Genomic DNA, 23,573 nt, shown 5'->3' on the forward strand with positions numbered 1-23,573 from the left:
GAAAACCTGTCTGGATTTCAGAGCTCACACCCAGCTTTATTTTAAGCAATAATAGCTGACCTTCCCTTACTATCATCTCCATCATCCATTGAACCTCAGAACCCTGCAGAGTTTGATGATCAGCTTGAGAATGATGCAAGAGCACAATGCTACTTCACTCTACACAATTCCAAGTCTTCCCTCTAGCTTGAACCTGCACTGTCCCGATGCTGCAATGGGTATGGTCCTGTGTACAAGGCAATCTGTGTTCATGGTCTACACCATAGTGGGTAGAAAATCATCCCCTGAGGAGTATTTTCTAGTCATGCCAGCTGAAAACCTCCTACAAGTTCCCCAACATGAGGAGAAAGGGAGTGGGTGTCAGAAAGCTGCGAGAATCAACCTTTGATTATAATCACTTCAAACAGTATCTGGATTGTCACCCACAGCATCACTGTTAGCTTGTATTTAGCCCCTCTGAGTTAGAGGCTCTGAGTTTTTAATTGACAAAGCTGAACTGCTACACAAAAGATGCAGAGGCTGGTACTACAGGCTGCTATGACCAATACAAAACCATGAATCCAGCTGCTGTCTATAAAGGTTTTAATATCAGTATAAATAGGGCACAGTTACAAAAAACTGCAAGACTGGAGCAATGGAATTTTGCCTTAAAAACCTTTTGAGTGAGGCCTTGCTCTTCAGAAACACACATAACACACAGACTGCTGGGTGGAGGGAAGGCGTGAGCACACATACACCATCTTGCCTTGAACCATTCAGTACAAAAATAGCAGTAGAAAGATGGTCTCTGAATTGCTGGCTGATCCCTTGGTTGTGCCTTAACTGACTGCTAGGGAGAGGCCAATTGCACCTGGTACTGAGAGCAGAGTTAATGCCCAGAGGAAAGTTTGTCCCCTCTCTCCATCCAGCCACAGCTTCCCCAGCTTTGGTACAAGCTATAAAAATAAAGATTTCCACTGTTCAGCACTTGTACCCAGCCAGGATGCTCTAGCAGATGGAGCCAGCAGGGTGTGCACATGGGCTGATCATTTTGAAGAGCTGCTCCCAGATTTCTTTACATTCACTGTGCTACTGGGTTGCAAGAGTTCAACAGGATCTTGCTGCTGATGTTACAGCTCAGTTTACAACATGCCCAGATCAGGCCTCCCTCCCTTTCCCAGTCCTTGTTAYGAGCTCTGCCAAGGGTGATGCCTTCTGTGGTGGACATGAATCATTCTGGTGCAGGTCCTGAAAAGGGAGGCAGAGGCAGGATAGGACCTATCTCTGCACATGCCTGACAAAGGCCTGCACGAGCTGGAACAAAGGCTCTTGCCCCTCAGGACCCAGCTTGGAAGCAGACTTTCCCTGGGGAGAGGGAAGAACCCCACTGGCAGGTGAAGAGGGGCCACCGCGGCGGAAGTAACGAGACAGGCTGGAAAGCAGYGTACTCTGAAACGAGAAGCAGACAACGAGTTAGCGTCCTCCGAACGCATGCGCCTCACCCCACCTCTCGCTCCCCGAATAAGGTGCCCGTGGCACAGGGACAGGCACCAGGGGGCACAGCCCAGGATGACCTGAGGCTGTTGATTCACGCAGGGTAATAGGCTATACCAGGCAGTTGAAGATAAGTGACCTTTACCCACARGACATTTACACTGAACAGCCAGAGAGGATGTAACAAGCTGCTTACCAGCTCAGAGCTGAGCTCCTGTTTCATCCGCTGCTTGTCACGGGGGTGCACAGCTGGGTCCCTCAAGTACCGAACTGCCTGGGAGATGAGCAGGTAGAAACAGTTTTCCATTGTAAACATGAGTAGAGACCTGTGCAAAGAAATGCCAATCAGCAGGAGTCAAACAGATCAGCACTATTCCAGTTTCAAGGTGACATACTCTTAGAAAGACTTCACACACAAAGCACATATGAGGGAATGCTGTTAGTGTTCAGATTCTGCTCAAGCAGAGATATCCAAAGCTATGATCTGCAGAGCAGAAATACCCAGTGGCCAACAAGAAGTCTGATTTGTACTGAAATGTACTGGTAAATAAACATTTACTCTTTACCTGTGTCTTCAGTAGCTGACACAGGATAGGATGGCTTCTCACATCCTCCTCAAAAAAATCTTTGCTTGCTTTGGAGAGACTCTGATGGGCTACCTGAGCTGCTTTGTTTTACTCAGGACAAGAAGCTCAGAAGTCCCACTAATGCCTCTGGATCTTGATTCGATCTGAGGAACAGTGGTTTCTGTTCGTCAACCACGACTAAATAAAGGAGTTAGAAACTTACTTGAGGGTTTTGGTTCCCTCTTGCATATTCAACCCTGCAGCTTGAGGGAAAGGTTCCTTCTTCTTATCCAGCTTAGAGGGGAAAAAAAGAAAGACATTAGGGATACAATAGAGGAAATATTCCTATTCTTCAAAATAGCAGCTGACTAAGTGCTCTGACATCATTCCAACTGTTGTGCTCTCCCAAACAGAGAACTGGCTAGTACCTCTCCCAACATGTTAAGGGCCACATTAACCGTGGCAAGGAGGGTCCCAAAGGAGGGTGCAACATCTGAATCAAAGGCTGGTGTGGTGAAACTCAAAACAAAGAGCACATTGTATTCAGCAAGGTCCAGTGACTGTGGGGAAAAGAAAAAAAGAGAAGAGTGAGTGACTCCAGAGGCCATGAGTATGTTATTGTCATAGCGATACGAATATGGTGTCCTTATATCACACTTTTTGTATGGACAACTTGAAGCACTGAGGTCAGTTCCCAAATCTCAAGTATACTGCTGGAGCAGCAGAGTACTCCATACAGTACTGCACAAGCAGACCAGCTGCTCTGCTCACAAGCGGACGGAAAAAGAAGGATGCCTTTTCTGAAGGGTGATATACCTAAGATACAAATCTAGCCGGGTTATTAGCCTGCGCCAGTACGCAACGTTGCGCTGAACAGACCACATGAAAGCTCATACAAGCCCCGCTTCCCGAGCAGCGCCTGATTCCTAAGGGGATTCCTTATGTGCTGCCTTCCTGCTTTCTGTAGGACAGCAGACAGAGGTAAAAGCAGGGTCATTCTCTCAAACACTTCACAGACCTAGAGCATCATTTGGGATGCTGGAAACTTCCCCTTTAAGAGAGCAGTACCTCTCTTCTTTCTTTACCTGATCAAGGAGGATCTGGCAGACATCAGGGGTAAAATGACGCAAGGCAGCAAGAGATTTGCTGAGGATTTTCAGGAGGCTGTACTGCACCGTAAGCAACGCCTTCTGCTCTGCTGCCTCTGATTCAGGGTTGGGATGTCTGGAGGAGGCTTGGGGGTTACGCTGTACTCGTGGAGTCACACTTGATGGAAGGGAGTCACCATTTTTTGTCTGTGGAGAATGGAAGAAAGAAAAGAGATTTGAATATAGACATGACTGCTTCGTATGAAAGCCAACCCTTTCAGGAAAAAATGTTACTAGCAAAAGGAATGCAGAAGTAAGATAYCTAAACTTTTTCACGTGCTAGAAGCAAGAGAATTCATGCTTAGCGCACAGAGGAGGCACTGCATTGCTGGGAAGCAGCAGYGGCRGCAGCRGCGGCTGTTGTTCCACATTCTGGGAAAGGAATCGCTAACCAGCACACCAAGCCTTAGTCACGCTGAAATGGCACATCACAGCAATCATCCTCTGCACCTCACATCCACATAAGGATTCCCCCAAAGCTGTCTCTCTTATCCAAATTAAACCAAACCAAGGACACCAGGTCAACATCATGTCTTAATTCATTAGAAATGACACCATAGGGAACCACAGCAATGTAGCGCTCTCGCTGCACAGCATGGCTGCTGTTTCTGTAGTACCAATCTACAGTCTAGAGTTTTTAGAGCCTAGACTATTCTTTGCAATTCTCCATTTTGCCGTGGAGAGATGCAAGTCCTAGCTACTAAACTTTCAGTCTGATGAATGTCAGCATTCACAGTGGAAACAGAGCCTGGATATCGAGCCTTCTGATGGGGAATGTGGGCGTGCAACACCTCGAAACTTCAGTTTCGTTTAGGGTCCCCGTTCTCACCTGTAAATAGTGCTGGAGCATTTTGCGACTRTGCAGGAGAGAGGTGCAGGCCTGACACAGGTAACACAAATTCACCTAAAATATACAAGGTGAGAGAGAAACGATCTCAAAAGGTCAAATCCCATTCGCACATTCACACAATCATTCCATGCATCAGTCTAACAAGATCAGATTATACACTACTATAACCAAAGTATTTTCTTGGAGGCACCTGGCACTGAGGACTGAGAGCAAGACATTGAATTCTCCAAGCTACATTTCCAAGCAACCATATCTCTGTCTCCAACAACCACCTTTCCTTACTCAATTCAGACAATATAGAGGACTTCACTTTACAGCAGAGACTTATTTAAATGGACTTCAGCAATAGTTCCTATTAAAAGAGCAGTAATAAAAAGACAAGGTAGCACTATTTTCTCTTAAACATATACAACTCCCTGTACTCCAAGGCAATGTATTACYCACAGCAGTATCCTGATTCCTACCTGCGTATCCCTCATAAGCTGTGGTAGATGAAAATGCCATTCTTTCGTGAAATTTGAGAGCTGGAGGATGAAGCCAACAGTGTGATCAGCCTCTTCCAGGCAGGCCAAGCTCTGTACAGTCCGTACTGCATTCAGGCACTGGAGGAGGAGAAAGAAGAAAATCAGAACAACGGCAGTTAAAACACAAAAAGCCCCTTCCTCCCCCTAGAAGCAAAAACTGAAGATGCCTGAGTTTGACCTTAGACACAGAAAAMGCATTTTGACAAAATGAAAGCAGCTACACAGCATGTGGGTTCTAGACCCCTGGCACACCACGTTCTTAGTCGGGGTCAATGCATTTCACAGRCATGCTGACATATGAGAAGACAGCTCTTTGTTTATGGAGCATGCTTACATACAGCACATACTTGCATAAAGGATTCTTCACCAAATCTGCACTGACACAATTCAGCCGATACACGGATTTCAGTTTTGCGGGACATGAGCRCTTGCCCACCTGCGTGGTGACTGAACCCTGACCACAGTGTTTTCATCACCTGAGCAAGTCTGAACTGAGACCATTTCTAAGAATAGCTCTCACTCTTCTTTTCAAAGCAAATGGTTATAAACTAAGTTCTCAGCAAATCCTCTCTTTTGTTACACTGYTCAGTAGGTATATTAAGCAGCAAAGTTATAACCTCGACAGTAAAAAGGATGTACAAATGCTGAGCATCCACGCTCTAACAACTATCTTAACAGTTATCCCTGGCTGACTGCATGGCTTGTATGCTATTCTCCTTCTCCCACTATTCAATTATTTCTACTGTAAAGCYTTCTGAGACAGGAGCTGTGTCTTTTCAATATTTCTATAGTTTCTGACACGTTTCCACAGCTGTTGTAACACAGAAGCTAAGTGAACCACCTCAAAGGAAGTACATGACCTACCTGAAGAATCCTCTCTTGATGGACACCCACAAAGTCCATGGCTTCTGTCAGGAAGTTGTATCTAAGTGTCTTAAGAAGACGTTCCATCAATGACATGGAGAGACGATAGACCCCAGGCCAAGAGGGGGCATCCAGAGATTTTCGAGATGAAGCAGATGTCTGAACAGAYCAGATAAAAACCAAAAACAAATGACTGACTTACACTGCTGCTCAGTGAGGCACATGCCTTAAATATTTTTAGGAAAYGCCCACACTCTAGGGGCAGATGCTGCCCTCCCAGGCCTTATASGCTCCTCTCCAGCTACAGCCAGTAAATCAGGGCAAGGCAGGGCAAGGCAGAGCTCTCCTAGTGTGTTCCCACYCAGAAGAAGTAGCACCCACCTGAATGGCTCCGTTACTGCTAAGCTGGTACACACTCAAGAGGGGCAGGCASACACTCTGTGTGACACCAGCTCCAGCCACCGCTGCTGCGCCCTACAAGACACAGAACAAATTACTGTTAAAATTTGCGCGTCCTTCCTCTCTCAGACCAAAGAGACTCCCCTCGCATCAGATATTTCTGTCCTTTGCATTGCCACTCTTCTTTTAGAGAACTTTCATCCACACACAATTCTTACATGTCACTCAAAAATTCAGCGTCAAGAAAAGCACAAACTGTTCTTACTGCAAACACTAATCTGCATAACTGTACCATGAACCCATTTCCATATCAACTGGTTTGGTATATATCTAATTTTCAAAAAGGTCTGGCTTTGGAAGGACCTTGCTTTCTCCTGAAATCCTACACAAAGTTGAATTTGCAACAGATAAGTAATGCTTTACTGCAACTAATGAGAGAGCAGATTCCAACACTCAGTGCTGTTTTAGCTAGGGAGTTTAATTCACATTGCAGAAGAATATATTCAGGAAAAAYGTCTGCTCTGGCTGGCTCAGTTCTTCCATCCGAGACATTCCATTATCAGGAAGAACAAGGAAAATCAGTCAGACATCCACACAAGACCTACTGCTTGCCAGTCTCCAAAGAAATCTTTTATCTAAAAATTATCATTTAGCTGCATCATAGACAATACAATGTGGCTCCTATCTAAAACTCATAGCAATATGCTCTCATTTCTTTGCATYTCTCACCTGTTGTGTCCTTGCTAAGGTGAGCAGTAAATGTAATGAGGCCTCTGTGAAGTGAAGATTTTGTTTAACTCTCAAGCTGATCTCTAGGGCAGCAAAGATGGTAGGAAGCACAGGGACTTTCCTAGTAATCTGTAGCCAGTAGTCTCCATCTTCATCAACTTCACAGAGTTCTTTTGCCAGATGCAGACCGAGAACACAAACCTAGAGCGACAAGGAAAGGAGGAGAACAAGCTATAGGCTTGTATACTAAGAAAAAAATCTTGAAAGTATTTACTAACACAGTCTGAAATGCAACTATTCTCAAGAGTCATCAGTTAGGTCATCTGGTACTCCCCACATTATACTCTGCATACTTCATGACTGTATTAACAATTGTGACAGTTTCTTAGGACAGATCTGAAATAGAAGTAGCAACAGCCAACTTCTCAAGATGACAAAGGCCAAAAAAACATGAAGTAATTCTGAGGCAGGAACTCTCAAAGCTTCCTTGCAGGTAGCAGGTTGTAAGGGAGAGTTGTTCCAAACATACACAGAACTTTTCTCTTAAAAAAAACAAAAACAAAAACACATGGTTATAAAGCAGATGAACAGGTCCTTTACCCCATCTCGCTGGTCCTTGTGTTTAACTCGGGAGGCATCATCTGTTTCCATGCTGTCCTTATCATCTGTAGCATCTCCAGAGGTCAGGCTGTTCCGCGTCTGATCAAAAAGCGCAATGACCTCATCTTGAAGTGTCTCACACACACTGAGCACCAGCTGGGAGTACTGTGGGATATCATTCACTGTGACAGACACAGAATAGAAAACAGTTAACACAATCCTTGTACTTAGGTTTCCAGTTTAATTGATAACATCACTGGGGCCACATTTCTTAGAATTAGTATTTATTCTGTTTTCATTTCAAAACTTACAAAAGAGAATGCAAGAAGAATGCAAGGACTATGTTAGATGATTAAGCTTAGGAGGACATAATAAGAGATTAGACGGTCATCTGACCATAAGAACATGCAGTTGCCCTAAGAAGTTGTATAAACCCATGACATTTCAGAGCACAAACCAAAYGTTATTATGGGAAGGTTATTCTATAACTGCTCACTACTACATTTCCTACATATGTCTCCAGATTGGTGGTACAGGGTCATGGGTGCAGTCTATGTTCTGAGAGCCCTTATAATACTAAATTCTCATCAAAAACATAATAAATTGCACTTCCTTTTCCCACCATTACTGCAGACTCAAATTCATTAGCAAACAAAAAYATTCATAGAATTAAAACTCTAAACTTTCTACTTGAATTATTTTCCAAAAGAGATGGGCTTGCAGAACCCAAGCAACAGGATACGGACTACACAAAAAGGTAAGCTGATATACCTCTCAACACCACAACTGTCTTTATATCTGCATAGCACCTAGTCCAGATTCCAGTGACAGTCTTCAAGTACTACTGCAACGGAAGATGTCCCAATAGTGACAGAAATAATAACCAGATTTGTTTCTCTGGTTTGTAGTGAAATGTATCCCCAGAAGATTGTCCTATGTTTGGATCACTYATTATCTCTCACAGGTAATTCATATATGAATCTAAAAAGCTCTACACTCAGCTTTGTGAGATGACATTACTAGGATGTCTCTCCCATATCTGCTGAGCTGTTTTCACAAACATGTAGGAACTTAAAACAGCTCTGAGATCTCTGTCAAACTAGTCAAGCATAGGGCTTATTGCTGGGGAAAGACAGGAGAAGGGAAAGACGCACACACTRTGAATGATAAAAGCTCACCTCCTTCTGAAACTAGCTAAAACAAGAAAGAAAAACAAATGCAGAGAAGTCCCACAGGCTGGTGACTATATTYAGCATCCTGCGCTACAACTAATACAACACACATTTTTATTTTGGAAACACTAGTAATAATAGTGTATTCAGCTGTGGCAGCCATGCTCTTGATACTGCTATACCACCTTACCTTTCATCTCCTTCATTTGCAACACAGTGATGAGAGCTGAGAACACTTTGGCTTTGGTCTTCTCCATCATCTGCTGATCTGCCTGTAGTACTCCCTCCAGAATCTGCGTCAAGGAGTTTATGATTTTATCCACAGAACCCAACTCGCTGACAATAAAAAGGGAGAGCTCTTCAGATTAGACATGATTCCTCAATAAATATATTGGCTTGACTGAACTGTGTGGATCATAGTTGTATGATACACATAAATAAAAGCAATTATTCATAAATAAAAGCAATTATTCAGGTAAACTTTAAACCATCACCTGGATCTCATTAAAGACATTCCACAATAGAGTGAGAATGCAGGACTCACAAAAGCTTCTTTGATAGGCTTGCAAGTTTGCAAAATCTYGTTTGACAAGATATTTCAGCAACAAAGTATCAATATTGCAAACACCACCACCACCACCACCCCAAAAAAAGAGAATCCCCTTATAAGGCATCAGTTTCCTCCACAAATCACTAAGGGAAACTCACTACAGCAAAACACTTGAACACAATCTCCCAAGTTTTTATATTTAGCCGTGACTAATAATGATCCACACCTACCTCTTCCACTGTTTGAGCAGAATCAGAAGAAGAGTACATAACATGGACCCCAGCTGCAGACAGGACACTGACATGGGAACCAGAAGCTAGAAAGAGACAGCCCAAGAGTTACAGTTGCAATAATTACCAGAAAGAGTCTAACACCCCAAACACCACCACCAAATGACCMAGTTTTTCAACAAGTACTAGCATTGTGGGATCCCTACTCAAGACCCTCTGCAGGGCCACCCAGTGATGATGAGAATGAAGCACAGAAAAAAAAGATTTATATGAAGCTTGTTAATTCAGRGAGACTTTAATTCAGTTTGATTTCACAGAATTTAGAAAACCTCTAACAGCAAGCAGCTGCAGAAATGGAACTTCTCTTAGTACAAAGGAGATGAGCAATTGATGATTAGGAAATTTAAGAACTAAGAAGTACTAGCACCTACCAAAGCCTTGGTCCCATTTAGCACATCCAGAAACAGTTGCTGATGGACTGCAGAATCAGTCAGATGCATTATATCTGCCTAAGATGCACAAAGACAGAGAGGAGTTTAAACAAATATAACAAACGATGCAACTTTTTTTCTAATCTAACATTAGCCCACTGTTAATGTTTAATTTGTTACACAAAAAGAATTCACTAAACTTTATATTTGTTGAATGATGCAATTTTGTAGAAGTCACAGAAGTATTCTATAAACAGTTGACAAAAAGATGATAATGACTAATTTCCCTCATCACATATCCCTATCTCGCTCAACTCAGCAAAATCTCCTTGGGATCACAGAATTACTTAGAATCACTGTAAAAATTATTCACTACCTGCCTCCTCTGCTYAGATAGACAATATACTCATTTTGGTCAAACAGTAAAACACCATCTACTCTAACTATTCTCTTGTACAATGCTCGTGCCAACTTGTGTTGTAAGCATAYATACAAAATAACTGAAAAAACAGCRGCTTCTTCATTATGCCATATTTATCTGGCCCTGAGAAGTTGACATTACATTATTCAAAATGTTAATTTCAGATTATCCTGAAAAGTAAGAGGAAAAAATACTAAGGTAGGTCTTACATGGCTAGTAGAAATAATCAGCAACATTCGCCAGGCTGAGATCAGCATCTGATAYTCTGTCATGGAGGCACAGCTGCTACCCTCCGTCTCTGCCACATGATCTGCCAGTAACTTCACATATTCTGACCAATAAGCAAAGCGCTTTTTGGTGGAGAAATTCTTCAGCGTGTCTTTCAGGGACTGATCCAGTGAGCCCCTGACCAAATCAAGAGGAGAAGTTATCTTCATTTATTCTTTGGTCAGAAAATATACGCCTTCTGAGATTCAGGCAGGAAAGCCAAGGACACACAGCTTGCAAGTGAAGGTTATTCCACATATTAGACCTGTACAGGGAATCCCACTTTTTGTATCAAATGTGAAGGAAAAAGACGAACCCTGAAGAAAATGTTTTTTTTTTTTTCTCTCTTTTTTTTTTCTTTTTTTTAAGCAGAGGTTTTAGTTAATCCTGACTTTTCAATATATTAAATGGCAGTAACCTGGCTAGGAGAAAACTACTAAAATATTATTCACCAATCACGATAGCAGGCACATTTAGYTTAGTTCACAAATAGTTTTTTTTATAAATACTAAACATTTTCATTCCAGGATAAAAAGAAAATACTAATGTTCTCCTCTACAGACTACAGAAGCATTCTTTGTAACTGATGATTAGAGGAAATTCAAATGCATGTTTATAATCTGTTTATAAATCACTGTTCCTCCCATGTTTCCAAAGAATCATGTGTACCATATCAACACCCTCAAAGCCTGCATGGTCTCTCAAAATTTAACACACACAGTTTATATAATTAAAACAACTGGGATGAAGGAGAGACTATCAAAGACTCACTTGACAACATAGTAGATCTCCAGGCAGATGATTTTCATGATTAAGGCACAGGTGTCCAACACACTGAGCTATAAACAAAATAAAAGCAAGATCTGAGCATCTTACTCTGCAGGGTGACTGGAACTCTAATTTATCCCTATTCATCCACTTCGGGTCATTAATATTCCAGTTTCCCAGGAGATTTTTCTCCCATTATAGTAATAATGTTATGTCATTGACTGGGGATTAGTGACAATAGGGAATGAATGGTCTATTCAAACTCACACTGGAAATGAATGAGAGCCCAGGACCTTCTTAATGAAGGGGGAAACTCCCCCAAAAAGGAGAGGCAACAAAAATCTAATGGATTCTTCTGTGCTACTAGTMAGCCTGATCTACGCCTAGAAAAGAGAGTTTCTTTTGCCAAAAAGCACACAAAATATAGTACGATAAGCTATACACAGGATACTTAGTCTTTGCGGAGAGCTCATATACTAAGTCTTATCACAGATGCTAGGGTCATATTATCTTTGTTTCATACGTTAACAAAGAGCAGATTTCAATAATTAGTCCACGGCTGTACAGCCAGTCCCTGCAATCCCAGAAAGCATATGCTTCAACTCCTGCCTATGTTTAAACCAACCGATCATATATCTTTTTAGAAAGCTGCAAATGTACGGAAGAGCCACTCACAACACTTGGAAATCCATTCTGAAAAGCACAAAACTACCTTCATTTTGTTCAGATRCAACTCACCTCTGATGTTTCTGAAGGGGGAGAAAGTGTCCCAAAGAGAGGATTGGTTAAGTTTTCCCAAAACTTTGGCCTAAAAGATATATACAGAAGTAATATCAGCTCTCTCTCCTATGCCACATTCCTAACAGTATCTTGACTGTTCCAGACTTCACAGAAAATACACTTTAGCTAAACAAAAGCTCATGTAGCTCTGTGTAAAAGAAACTCATTGAAATACAGTCACTTCAGAATATGCACATACAGGCTTCTCATTTCCTTTCCCAAGAGACTACCACAGAGTTCAAGTACAATGCCCACATGCTGCACACCCTTACTAGTGCACACCAGGACTACRATGTGATTGTCTCTGAAAAGCCTGATGAACTAAGGAAAAATGTTACAGGGGAAAAGAAAGAAAGCAAAGTGCACTGTAGAAAAACAACTCACTTGGTCCTCAGAACTAGCATGGCGCTATCTCGGCGATCCTGCCACAGGGCATGCAAGAAGGCAATGGCAGCCCGATGCAAGAGGGGAGGGCACCAGTACCTCTCCTGTTGTTTGGAGTCTATCAGCTCTAAGACAACTTGGAGGCAACTCCACTCTCCTAAGCTGAATTCCTAAAGCAAAATGAAATAAGAGAGCTTACTTCTCCATAGAACTGCTATATAGGCACCSCTAAGGCAGAATGTTGCTCAGTTGTATTTAAACAGTACGCAAGCAAGTAAATCCTGAGTATGTGGTACAGGCATACTTTCTGTGTACACCTTAGAGAGAAATAAATAACTATTTCCACAGAGTAGGTAGCTCAAAGACAGGAAAACTAAAAATGAGATATGTTGAGACTTAATAAGACTAAGTGCCTTCTAAAAGTCCCACTCCAAGAAGACATTGAACTGCACACTTGAGATTGAGWGAGTATTCTGGAAAACATACTATTCGTGGATCTCAATCTTCAGCTTTTCCATTGACTGCTTATTGTCAGAGTCAGGAAAGAGAGGGATCTTTGGTCTCACCCAATTTAGCCATTCGTATGTTAATTCATTATCTGCTTTGAGACCTCGGGAAAAGCTTCTCTTTGCTTGTAAGGAAAGGTGAAGCTGGGATAGCAGCACATCCATCAACTGTAAGCACATGCTGCATTTACATTTACATTAGGCATACCAGGTTGCCTGTTAGAATTTAGAGACTGATTCCATAAGACTGCTATAAATGGATTTTAGACTAATTTAGATAAAAAATGAGYAAGGCCCTGGGCAGGTATCTGCTATTCTACCTTTGACCCATCATTGCCATCCTTTACTTCCAAGTTCAGGAACAGTTCAATGAGCCCAGGTTGTGTCTCCACTGCAACCGTGAGGAATTCCAGGATCATGACTTTAATACGCATATCCTCAATCTTGCTCTGCAAGCGAGTCAGGAAGGCATCACGGATGGCAGCAGCATCACTACCAAGGCAGGCATAAACCGACATGGGAGCAACCTGCAAAAGGAAAGGAATGTCAGAGACATGGACAATCAAACTCTACAGAGTGCTGTTTCCCTCTATCATAAAGGTGATCTGCATTTTAAATTGAAACTCCAAAATATTTTATATTGAATCTAGGAATAGAAGTGAGAGAATTAAAAAACAACAGTTATTTTCATTAAGTAGAAAAAAACTTGCAAACTGATAAAAAATTTCCTCTTTGGCAATTCTCCTCTCCCTTATTTCTCAAGGAGCATGGTAAAACTGCAAAGGTTTCAGTTCATGCAGCTTTCAATAGATTTGCAATATGTACACAAATGAGCCTGAAAAAGTTATCCTGAAAGAGTTTCAGTGCTGGAATCAGTCAAAAGGGGAAAAGCAAAGGAGAACTTGAATAAGCTTTGTCTTACCGTAGCCAGTCGTTTCAGCAACTGGATGGCAAGACGTGGAAGTGCAGGGTCATGTTTGTGGTAGATATATTTGGCCAAGACTGCAATAAGATTGTTTCCATGAGCACCTRAAGAAAAGACAAATAAAATCAAAGAGAAGAATCTGTAGTAAGATGTAATTATTTACAAATGATTTCAATAGTGGAAGGTGAAAATTAGCTCAATCTTCCAAAAGAATAAGGCATGGGTTCAGCCAGAGGTACTAATGGCAACTGATTTGCTACGTGCTTCACACCCATCTCATTACCAAGCTGCAAAACCAAGCCATGTTTGTTTAATACTTTAGAAGCTGTCTTAGAGGAGAATAATGCCTTAGAGAAGGGAGAAAGGACCTTCACCAATCACTACAGAGCACTTTTTGGAACCTTCAAATCTCAAATATGCTTGTAAAGAAACACATTCTGATTATCTGCATATAACAGAAAAGCACAGCTTCCTGAGCTGTCCCATGCAGAAATACATACCATGCTGAGTAAGTGCCTGTTCTAATGGAGACACTACACTAGAGGGAGGTTTCAACCGGATGACATTATTGGTGACTGAGAATGCCAGCTTAACTGTTTGTATCAGCAGTTGACCTTGGCCTTGTGACTCATCACTGTTTCCAAAAAGAAACCAAAGTAAGTAATTGAGTTGAAAATTGACATTTATTACTTGCACAACATTTGAAGAGTAAATTCTATATGCTCTCAGGCAGGGTTATAAGACATCTCTACTCAGTCTCTCATATCACCACATAACAGCTGTTGAAATACAAATCCCCATAACACACACAAAAAATATTTTTAGTCAGCCCTCAATGTTCAGTGTCAAATAAGAAAAAATTAAAATAGTCTGACAGTCTATTGTCACTTTCTTTTTCTTTTTTCTGGACTCAGAGATTTTAAATCTGTTAGGACATAGGTMGAAACATTTCCAGAATCAATCTCACAGAAATTATAATGTATCCAAATTGGATGAAGAGATTAAACTGGCTCTAAGTATACTATTTTCATTAATATTTTCCTTATCAGATAAASATTCTAGAGAAAAAGCCAAAAAAGGCTTTACAAATAGATCTCATTTTTCTCTTAGTAAACCTGAATTCCCTTCCAATCTTTTGTTGYGAAAGAAAAAAAATAGCAAACATTCCCAGAAACAACCCACTGGCAAGTTAGGTTGTGTTTGCGTGTTGAGTAAAGTTAGCTAGGAAAAGAGAACAGACGAAAGGGGAGGGATTCAAACACAGCTAAGGCAAAAGTATCAAGCCTCTGTGAGAACCATAAGGAAATTAACACTCTTGGTACTAGAAAAGACTTCAATACAGTTGATTTCAAGAGCACTTCAAGCTGCCTTCAGACTCCAACTTGAAAGGAGTGATCATCCCTAGCACTTTCTAAAATCACAGTTCAAGCTTTGTTATAATACATTCATAATACTAATTCATTGAAATGATTTATTCCTAACAATAGCTTTACTTGGACTCTGGTGTAAATTGAAGACATAGATGTTGCAACATCAGCTATAACCCTCTTGCTTCTAATTCATTCATTTATTCATTCTTATAAGTTGAACTCAAGAGAATTCTTTATGAAAAAAAGTTAATGGTAGCAAATATTTAAAAAATTGAGCACATTTACATCCACTGACATGCTCCAAATGTCAGTTAAGCTAAGTAAAATAGAAAACAAAAGCAACTGCATGAAATGGAGAGTGTACAACAAAGACTACATGCAGGTCTAGGACAAACAGAAGGTTTGTCCTCAGGAACATATGAGGCAGTTTGCTTTAGCTAGCTGCTATGCTGATGCCCAGCTAAGACTGATCAAGTTAAAGCTACATTTCAAGTATTATCTGTTGCTTCTTTCCTCAGGCTACTGAAGGGATACACCCAACTCACCTACTAGACTGGGAAGCCATTACCAGATCAATAGTGTCCACACCGATTCCCATGATGTTAATAACAGCTTGCCCTGCTTCAGTGTTGGCCAGACTGAAGATGCACAAGGATTGAAGGCTGGGGGCATTGCTGTGGGACATGAATGACACAGGACGTCATCATTAGGAGCACTTAAGAGTATTTTCTCACCTAGTACCAACTGAACTACCACAAAGTAGCCTCTGTGAATTTCTACATCCCCCTCAACACCCTATTTTCTTCTCCCTTCTACTTTCTTCAGAGTGGGTATACCAAATATGAARGTGGATGGTAATCTGTCTTGGGAAACCTACCTACCATTTTCTATTTCTTCATCAGGTGTTCTGAAAAGCAATGTGGTTTACTCTATTCTTAAATTTTTCCTATTCTTCCTGAACTCAGTAACACAGACAAGGGCTGAAATCAGCACTACACAATCACACCAGTTCACTCCTAATAATTTAGTTAAAATTTGAAACAAAAAAGGCAGTAACAGAGTCTTTTTGCACTGTAAATGAGCTTATTGCAGATCGGAAATACATGGCCCATCTTACCCGCTGCGAGGATCCATTTCAGGGCATAAATTCAGTATAGCATGGATCAGCTGCAGAATCAGGCATCCTAAAACAGAGAGTAAACAACTACTCAGCTTTCAGGAAAAGTTGTTGCCATGTTCCTAACATCTTCAAATAAATTCTCAGCATCTTACAACACCGATAATGCACAAAGCAATCCCCAAATAGCTTCCAGAGAAGGTCTTATAAAAAAGAGGAGAAAAATAAAATCAATATTCTCTCCAKTAAAACAGTTAATCCTTCCTCCCTCCCACTCCCAAGAAAAATCTCACCATACTTACCAATTTTCTCTCTTACTCCGTGGGAGTTATAGCGCCATTTGTGGTAATTTGGTAACATCTCCTTCAGGACAAACACAATGCAGGGCACAAGCCCCTGGCTCTGGGTGCTACCAAGTTGTCCCTAGGAAAGACAGAAATGTTATTGTTCTGCTTCTGGTTAAGAAGATATRAAATATTTTGTAAAAAGATATTTCAGTTTCTACATCTCTTCTTGATGTATGAGGAAAGTACTGAGCAGGAGGGTTTACAGATTTACGAACTCACACATGAAAATTATGTTTCCTAGCAGATCAGATGATTTTTTTTTTTCCTGAGAGAGAGAGAGAATCAGACTACACAGGAAAAAAACAATAGCATGAAGGGCAATGTGAAGTAATTATTACCCAAAGATACCCACTGCATAGGGCATCTGCTGCATTTCACTTTCCTATCACAATAGCGTATGGCTAACTTCACATGCAGACCACTCTAGAAGCACTCACCCGGACAAGAGTTGTGATCAGGTTCAGGAAGGAGATGGTAACGCTGTACTCTCCTTGAGGCTGTTCTATGCTCATCAGTAGGTTTCCATAGCCCCCAGCATTCATCCCTTCCGCACTGTGAAATGAGCAAGAGGGTTCATGGTATGAATAGCAGGAATCTGCTTCAGGACAGAGGGTGCACCTGTATAACCTAAATTACTTCATCTCCTACCAGTTACAAGAAAGTATGATCCCAAGTAAGAAGGGACTGGTTCAGAACAGCATAGATCCTATGCACTTTAAGATGCTGTATTTTGCCTCTCCTCAGGGCTATATCCTCTATTCTGATTAAGATGAATCCTACTCTCAACTCAAAATTCAGCACATTCCTCCCCACTGCTAAAAATAAATTTGTTATTTAAGCACTTTCTGTCATGAAACTATTGCTTTACAGTTGCATGCAATCTATTCACATAYAGTGCAAAATAACAGAATCCGTGAAGAAAGAGAAAGCAAGAGAGACCTAGGCTGAAGTTTTACACATCTGACAGTCCAAATGACTGTCTGCATGGGTGAAAACAACAGGCAACATCAGTGCTGAAGAGCTCCAGGGCTCACTGTTCTATCAAATATTACTGAGTTTGTTTTTCCACTGTGTGGCAGCAGACTTTATTTCATGGCTCCCTATTTAAGATTTTAATCTGACAAACATAAGGAAATTCCAGATTACATGAGGTAGAGATGCTGAAATGCCAAGAAATTTTAGATGATCTTCCCAGGAATCACACTTCAATCGAAGAATCCCAGCTTTTCTTGTAAAATTGAACCAGTAGCAAAGCTTTTGCCAGCTCTCTGCCCTTCCATGAGCTAAGGCATGTCACATGCATGGATTTCGTGAACCTCAGATTTCATACTGAGAAAAAGGATTTACACTTTGTTATGAAAAGTTTAGGCAAAAAAAAATTTTTTTTGAATTACCTAATCATATGATTCATACTAGACACTGGACTGGCAACAAATGGCAAGAAGCCCGTATGGTGAAGGTCAGTCCAAACCTGCAAGAAAAGTAGTACAGATATTCTCTCTTGTTCACAAATACATGTCTATTAGTGCTCAGTTCTAGAAAATCTAGAAGGTCATTTCCTTACTTTGGCTGGCATCCGAGCAGCCAGTACTGTCAAACAGTTGACACAAGAAGCAATAACATCCACAGGGGGAGAGATTACAGTTGTTAGCCTAGGAAAGAGAAGTGTTATGGATAAAATGCACTGCCACCTGTGGTCTAGCCTGCGTATTACTGTTTTGATCAAAAAGGTGCATTTCTCACTCATAAGTACGCACTCATAAAACCTAATCAGATACAATACAGAAACTAGAATMTAGAATTTCAGTCTAGACTTGCCACTTCTGCCTCACACCGGAATCAGGCATGACACTTCTTGCAAAGCTTTTAACCAAATTGGTATAATTGATTATTCTTCCTGCTATATCTTCTCAGGAACTTCAGCTGCTAGTGACTTACCTCTGCAGGAGCATGTAGATTCGCGATGTGATCGGTAGAAGACAATCTGCTATTGATACATCTGTGCTGATGACTTTATGTACCAGATCAATGATAGGCTTTACCCTCTGGCAATGCTGAATCACATCTGGGTGAAGAACATTACCTTTAGAATTAATCACACTTAAGCAACCACCAAATATGGAGAAATGCACATTAATCTTTACACATCCCTTGGATCTATTCCCATAACACAAAATATTTTTATTTTAGTCTATCTAAACTTTTCCGTCATCTAAAATTTATCTCATCTGTTCCACATGTGCTTAGCATTGTTCCAATAAATTTTACAGAATTATCATAATACAAAAACAAGTTTCTGGACAAGCGTTCCAAGATCTTTCATCTTCCTGTTGCATTTGACTTTTCTCTCCCTCTTCCATAATCTCTCTCCTACAAACCTACCTCCTTCTCTATACTTTTTTCCAGTATTTTCCTCCCTTGCTTAATCAGAACCTCCATACACTGCTGTATTCCAAAGCTGTCACCTCATCATGATGACTGAGACAATATCAGACAAACATTGTGAGGTGAAAAATGTATAAAAAGTACTTAGAGCTGCACAGTCCTTCTATTAACCTCAAACCAATACCAATTAACAAACATACTTATTTCTCTTTCATACCCCCAATTCTTAAAACGTCCTACCTGCTGTTGATACAACATGGAGCAGCATCTCAATTTCACAGGTGAATAGTGTCCAGCTGCTGTAGGAATACTCCCATCGTACCAAATAAGCACGATCGTCCAGCATCACTTGGCCCACTGTTCCCTGAGGTATCCGCAGATTTGTTTGGCCTAGCCCTAAGGATTGAAGGAGGAGGAAGTGAAATAAAGTTGTCATGAAATTCCCCATGAGTTAGAATACAGTTTAAAGAACTAAATCCTCCAAACTTGAATAAGTAAAGGTTAAATGCAGTTCCCCTACCAAGAGGATAGAGGAGCTTTGGAGCCTGTCTTCGCCAAAGTGTGCCATCTTCATGAGAGATCACATCAGGAGGTTTATGCTTGTACAGTTCAATATAGAATGACATTTTATCCAGAAAACTGTATACCTGCACACAGAGAGAGCTTAAAGAATACAGCCAAAGAACTAGAATGGCTCAAAAATAAATCAGCTAGGTCATTTTTAGGAATACATAAGTTTTCTCAACACCCAMAATATCCCTCTAACCTTCCAATCCTACCAAAACTCTATTTTAAGTCCACCTGTCCAGACAAGTCTGACCAAAGAATCCAGAACCAATTATGAATGAAGTACAACTTGAAAATAGAGTGTGTCTTAATCTTCATCCATTAGAGCCGAAAAGCTTCCTAAAAGTCAGGGAACAGGTCCCCTCATTGTCTAGCAACAACGAAGGACAAAAAAGGAGTCTTAACAACTGTCCTTTGGCAGAAGTTTGATATATGTTATCTAAGGCTTCAACTGTGATACGCATTTGTACTGGAAAGAAAGAAATCACACATCAGTGAAACTATCACACAGCACACTATCCCTGCCTAGAAACAAATCATCTCCCAAATGCTAAGAGAGATCCTGTACCTTTTTGGCAGTAGATTTATCTGACACAAGGGCTTGGAGCAGCTGAAGGAGAGGAGTAAGAAGATGCGGAAACATCCCACACACACTGTCCAGGATAATACCAAGACCTGCGGTTGGTTCCTGGTGGTGGAAACAGAAAGTAAATGTTTTATTACTAAAAAGAAATACTAAAACAGTCTCAGTATAACACAAGGATATTTTTCCTTTTTAAGTTGTACATTTAACATTAATCATGCAAAAAGTATCACTCCAGTCCTTGCACGGACTAAAGCATGAGGCAGTGTGCAAGTACAAGGCAGGAAGTAAGACTATAATGCATCACATATCATCCTAATTCTGTGAAAATAAAAAAATAAGCATGATGCTTTTGCCAGCAGTTAGTTCAATCCTTGCAATTCCAACTCTGGTTTAAACTATCACCTATATTAAGACTTGTTCCAGTATCCTTCAAGAGTAAAGCCAAGGCTGTACCTAAAAGGCAGGAAAGGGCAAAAGTAAAACAAAGATAGATACCTTAGGGCCTCCTAGAAACTAACTACATATGACCAGTCTCTTCCTTTCCTAAAAGGGATCTTCTTCAGTCAGGTTTTAAGTCCAAGCAAGGTAGGCCAAAGAATCTTCAAACACACTCACCGACTTCCAGAAGAGCTGAGGAATGCTGGAAGCTGCCAGAACTTCACATGCTGCCTCAATTATATCCTTCAAAGAAAGAGAGGAAGGAGAAAACAAAAGTTATTTTACACAGAGGGCTTTCATCCCAACTAAATTTTGTCACATTCTTAGAATTTAAGTTTTCATGTTTATTCACCAAAACGGAATTACTTCCTCTATTCAAAACAGAGGGAAAGATCTAGAACATCCAAACCCAGAACAATCGGTCTAATGCTACACTCATTAACAATGAACAGACTAGCCAAAGTCAGATATGACTGCTAYATCTGCAGAGGGCTGCATGAAGTCTTCCCAGACTTGGGACCTGAGCATGTATTATTTCCATTCTTTTAGAAATAATCCATCAGCAAATAGTTTCAAAACTCTAAGGCTCACTATCTTTCATTAATAATCTGTCAGTATGCGGAGGTGTTCATCAAGTTTATATTGCATAAATGGAGGAGGAAAAATAGTAAATCACTCTTTTAGAGATATATAAATCATAAAGCTTGCTGTTTCAAATGCAGGATTAACATTTCACATAAGTAGTTAATGTCAGTTACAACAGGTTATTTTACGTTAGATAATGGACAAAATGTGTGTTGGATCCTTACCTGCTGATTGCCTAATGTATGCAATTCCAGCGATGTCAGGACAAAAGAAAGTAGCCCATAAATACACATGCAAGCTGTGCTGGCAGTACACTGGAAAGAAAGAACACACAAGACCATTATAGGAACAACTATGAAGTACAGAACACACTGTAACAGTACTCGATCTCCTTTTAGGACCATGGGCACACCTGAATAACTGCCTCTTTCATACCTTGATGCTGCAGTCAGCAGAGAGGCAGTAAAATAGGAAACATAACATGAAAGATTTCACTAAACTGAGAAATGTTGCCACTACCATTACCATCAGAAGCTTCTTCAAAATATCATATAAAGAAATACTTGGTGTTTAGAGAAATAGAAAGGATTTACTTTCCCTGGTTTCTGCCTACAAAGTAGTATACTCATACATTGCATTATGGACTGAAACTATATAGGGGAAATGGTGCACAGYGATAATCAAGATCTACAGCAGCAGGTACACCCATACTGGCAAATCAACAAACTTGATTAAATGCAGTCTGTTCTGTTCAAATGAGACACAGTTCCTTGACTTACAAAAGTAATTTTTATTTATTCTTCAGGCATAAAAATCTGTTTAATTTCAATTTGCTTTCTGCTCTTCACTGAAAGCAGATGAGACGATAAGATGTGCATCATACACTGTTCACTTACTACACGCTCTGCTTAAAAACAAATTTAGATTGAAAGAACACGGGTCCTAAATTATCTGCTTCTCACCACATCTTTACATCACTAGCCATTAAAAACCTTCAAAGAGCCAAAAAATAAGATTATAAAGAAACTCACATTCTTCCCTCCACTGCTCAGTGATCGGAGAAGCTTTGTCAGATACTGGAACACGCTCAGCTGGATAGCAGTGCTGCCCATTCTCCTGATCACGTTTGTTGACTCTTCTGGGTTTACAGTGTGACGGAGCAGAGCCCAAGCCAAAAGCACAGGCGCRTGATGCGAGACATCCCCTAACTGCAGCAGCTGATTGTCCATTTCCTGCTCAAAGACAAGGCAGAAGCAGAACAATCAAATCTGTCTTAAACTCATGCTCAGCAAGTATACAGTTGATTRTGTCTTAGCACTAACAGTCACCTTTCCTTTGCCGATAATTATCTCAAACATGCCACGAATCAAGTTATACCTAGTTGAAACCTTGGTCTTGATTTCTGCATAGTTCATCGGCTCATGGTTGTTCTAGTCTCAGGCGTTCTCTGTTCCAAGTATCTCATTCAATACAAATATTATCTTTCATCCCCTTCTGGCAAGTTTGCACTATTTCTTTGCTCCCAMCTTTCTTCAAAGAAAGGCCCAAGATAACCAAGAAAGCATGCAGGAGAAGAATTAGTTTCCTTCATAATTGTCCCAGAATRTTATATAGACTCAATCAACAGGTCCAACAATCATGAACTTTGAGATATAATCTGTTAACAGCACTGCTTGGATAACTACAATAAGTTCCATACTGTTAGGCCTACCCGGGGCTCATTTTGCCAGCGGCTTACCTGGTGGATATGCTCATTATTGGCTAACTTGTGCTCCTCTGTCCTGTCATCCAAAGCACGCTCATGGAGGGAGTCTATTTCCATGCCTTCCACCAGAATAAGAGCGCTGAAGTATCTGAAAGCAGGAGTTATTTAAGAATTCAGCATAGAAAAGATGGATAAACAGTCCAAGAACAATCTATAGTTCATATTTCTCCAGCAATACTTTGAAGCAAGTAGAAATTGCATGAAATTGAGCAGTTAATCCAAATTCTTGATCTCAAAATGCCAGTATATGAGAGAGTAAAATCTTCCAAACTATCATGCCTAGTTGAACAGACAAAAAAAAATATAAAGGAAAAAAAGAAATTTCAAGATAGCTCTTTCTCGTCCTCTGACAGCATTTTCATTCCTTCTAGCTGAAGCTTAAGTTAAGCCTTATACAGCAAAGTGAAGATATTATTGCTGTTTTTGTAAGCAAATCCCTAACAGCTTGAACTGAGGCATCGCAGTTAAMAGTACAGATCAGAGTGGGTGTGCTAGCCTCCACTCAGACAGCATCCAGACTACAAGCACAACAAGGATGGTGAACATGCAACTTCACACTAGCCAATCTAACTATTAATGACACTGGGTCTTCATTGCTAATCTTACTAATGAAGCTAGACTAAAGCTAGTACACATATGCCTCTTTACTTTGCAACTATACCTTCATTTTGCCACACATGCCTAGTATGACCAGAAAAGTCAATTTTACTCTCATCACAACTTTCTTGCTCGAAATACTGGTGATGCTGGGAGGGAGCAGCAAGAATTATAAATACTTTCATACTGAAGAAAACAACTGTTCTGCTCCACACTCAAGTCCACAAAT

The 23,573-nt window shown here is 40.6% G+C and overlaps 1 protein-coding gene across 1 annotated transcript in view; it reads right to left on the bottom strand.

Annotated features, from left to right (window-relative positions):
- Window positions 1–565: 565 nt before the first annotated feature.
- Window positions 566–23,573, bottom strand: part of NUP188 (nucleoporin 188) — a 29,472-nt gene continuing 6,464 nt past the window's right edge. Inside the window, exons 10-44 of the mRNA XM_085312049.1 lie at window positions 22,721–22,835; window positions 22,014–22,214; window positions 21,207–21,296; window positions 20,575–20,640; window positions 19,942–20,061; window positions 19,327–19,453; window positions 19,047–19,202; window positions 18,360–18,486; window positions 17,986–18,073; window positions 17,816–17,892; window positions 16,859–16,973; window positions 16,377–16,497; window positions 16,075–16,141; window positions 15,503–15,631; window positions 14,088–14,221; window positions 13,585–13,691; window positions 12,983–13,189; window positions 12,157–12,326; window positions 11,731–11,800; window positions 10,996–11,063; window positions 10,167–10,362; window positions 9,537–9,614; window positions 9,106–9,191; window positions 8,516–8,661; window positions 7,154–7,335; window positions 6,554–6,754; window positions 5,807–5,899; window positions 5,426–5,584; window positions 4,502–4,639; window positions 4,017–4,091; window positions 3,125–3,334; window positions 2,468–2,599; window positions 2,263–2,333; window positions 1,670–1,799; window positions 566–1,428 (exon numbers count right to left, since the gene is read on the bottom strand). Of these exons, the coding sequence (XP_085168175.1) occupies window positions 1,258–1,428; window positions 1,670–1,799; window positions 2,263–2,333; window positions 2,468–2,599; window positions 3,125–3,334; window positions 4,017–4,091; window positions 4,502–4,639; window positions 5,426–5,584; window positions 5,807–5,899; window positions 6,554–6,754; window positions 7,154–7,335; window positions 8,516–8,661; window positions 9,106–9,191; window positions 9,537–9,614; window positions 10,167–10,362; window positions 10,996–11,063; window positions 11,731–11,800; window positions 12,157–12,326; window positions 12,983–13,189; window positions 13,585–13,691; window positions 14,088–14,221; window positions 15,503–15,631; window positions 16,075–16,141; window positions 16,377–16,497; window positions 16,859–16,973; window positions 17,816–17,892; window positions 17,986–18,073; window positions 18,360–18,486; window positions 19,047–19,202; window positions 19,327–19,453; window positions 19,942–20,061; window positions 20,575–20,640; window positions 21,207–21,296; window positions 22,014–22,214; window positions 22,721–22,835 (4,423 nt within the window). The 3' untranslated portion in view covers window positions 566–1,257. The remainder of the gene's footprint in view (window positions 1,429–1,669; window positions 1,800–2,262; window positions 2,334–2,467; window positions 2,600–3,124; window positions 3,335–4,016; window positions 4,092–4,501; window positions 4,640–5,425; window positions 5,585–5,806; window positions 5,900–6,553; window positions 6,755–7,153; window positions 7,336–8,515; window positions 8,662–9,105; window positions 9,192–9,536; window positions 9,615–10,166; window positions 10,363–10,995; window positions 11,064–11,730; window positions 11,801–12,156; window positions 12,327–12,982; window positions 13,190–13,584; window positions 13,692–14,087; window positions 14,222–15,502; window positions 15,632–16,074; window positions 16,142–16,376; window positions 16,498–16,858; window positions 16,974–17,815; window positions 17,893–17,985; window positions 18,074–18,359; window positions 18,487–19,046; window positions 19,203–19,326; window positions 19,454–19,941; window positions 20,062–20,574; window positions 20,641–21,206; window positions 21,297–22,013; window positions 22,215–22,720; window positions 22,836–23,573) is intronic.

This window comes from Rhea americana, unplaced genomic scaffold, assembly GCF_003343005.1.
Source record: "Rhea americana isolate MKP2758 unplaced genomic scaffold, rheAme1 scaffold_357, whole genome shotgun sequence".
NCBI classification, from domain to species: domain Eukaryota; kingdom Metazoa; phylum Chordata; class Aves; order Rheiformes; family Rheidae; genus Rhea; species Rhea americana.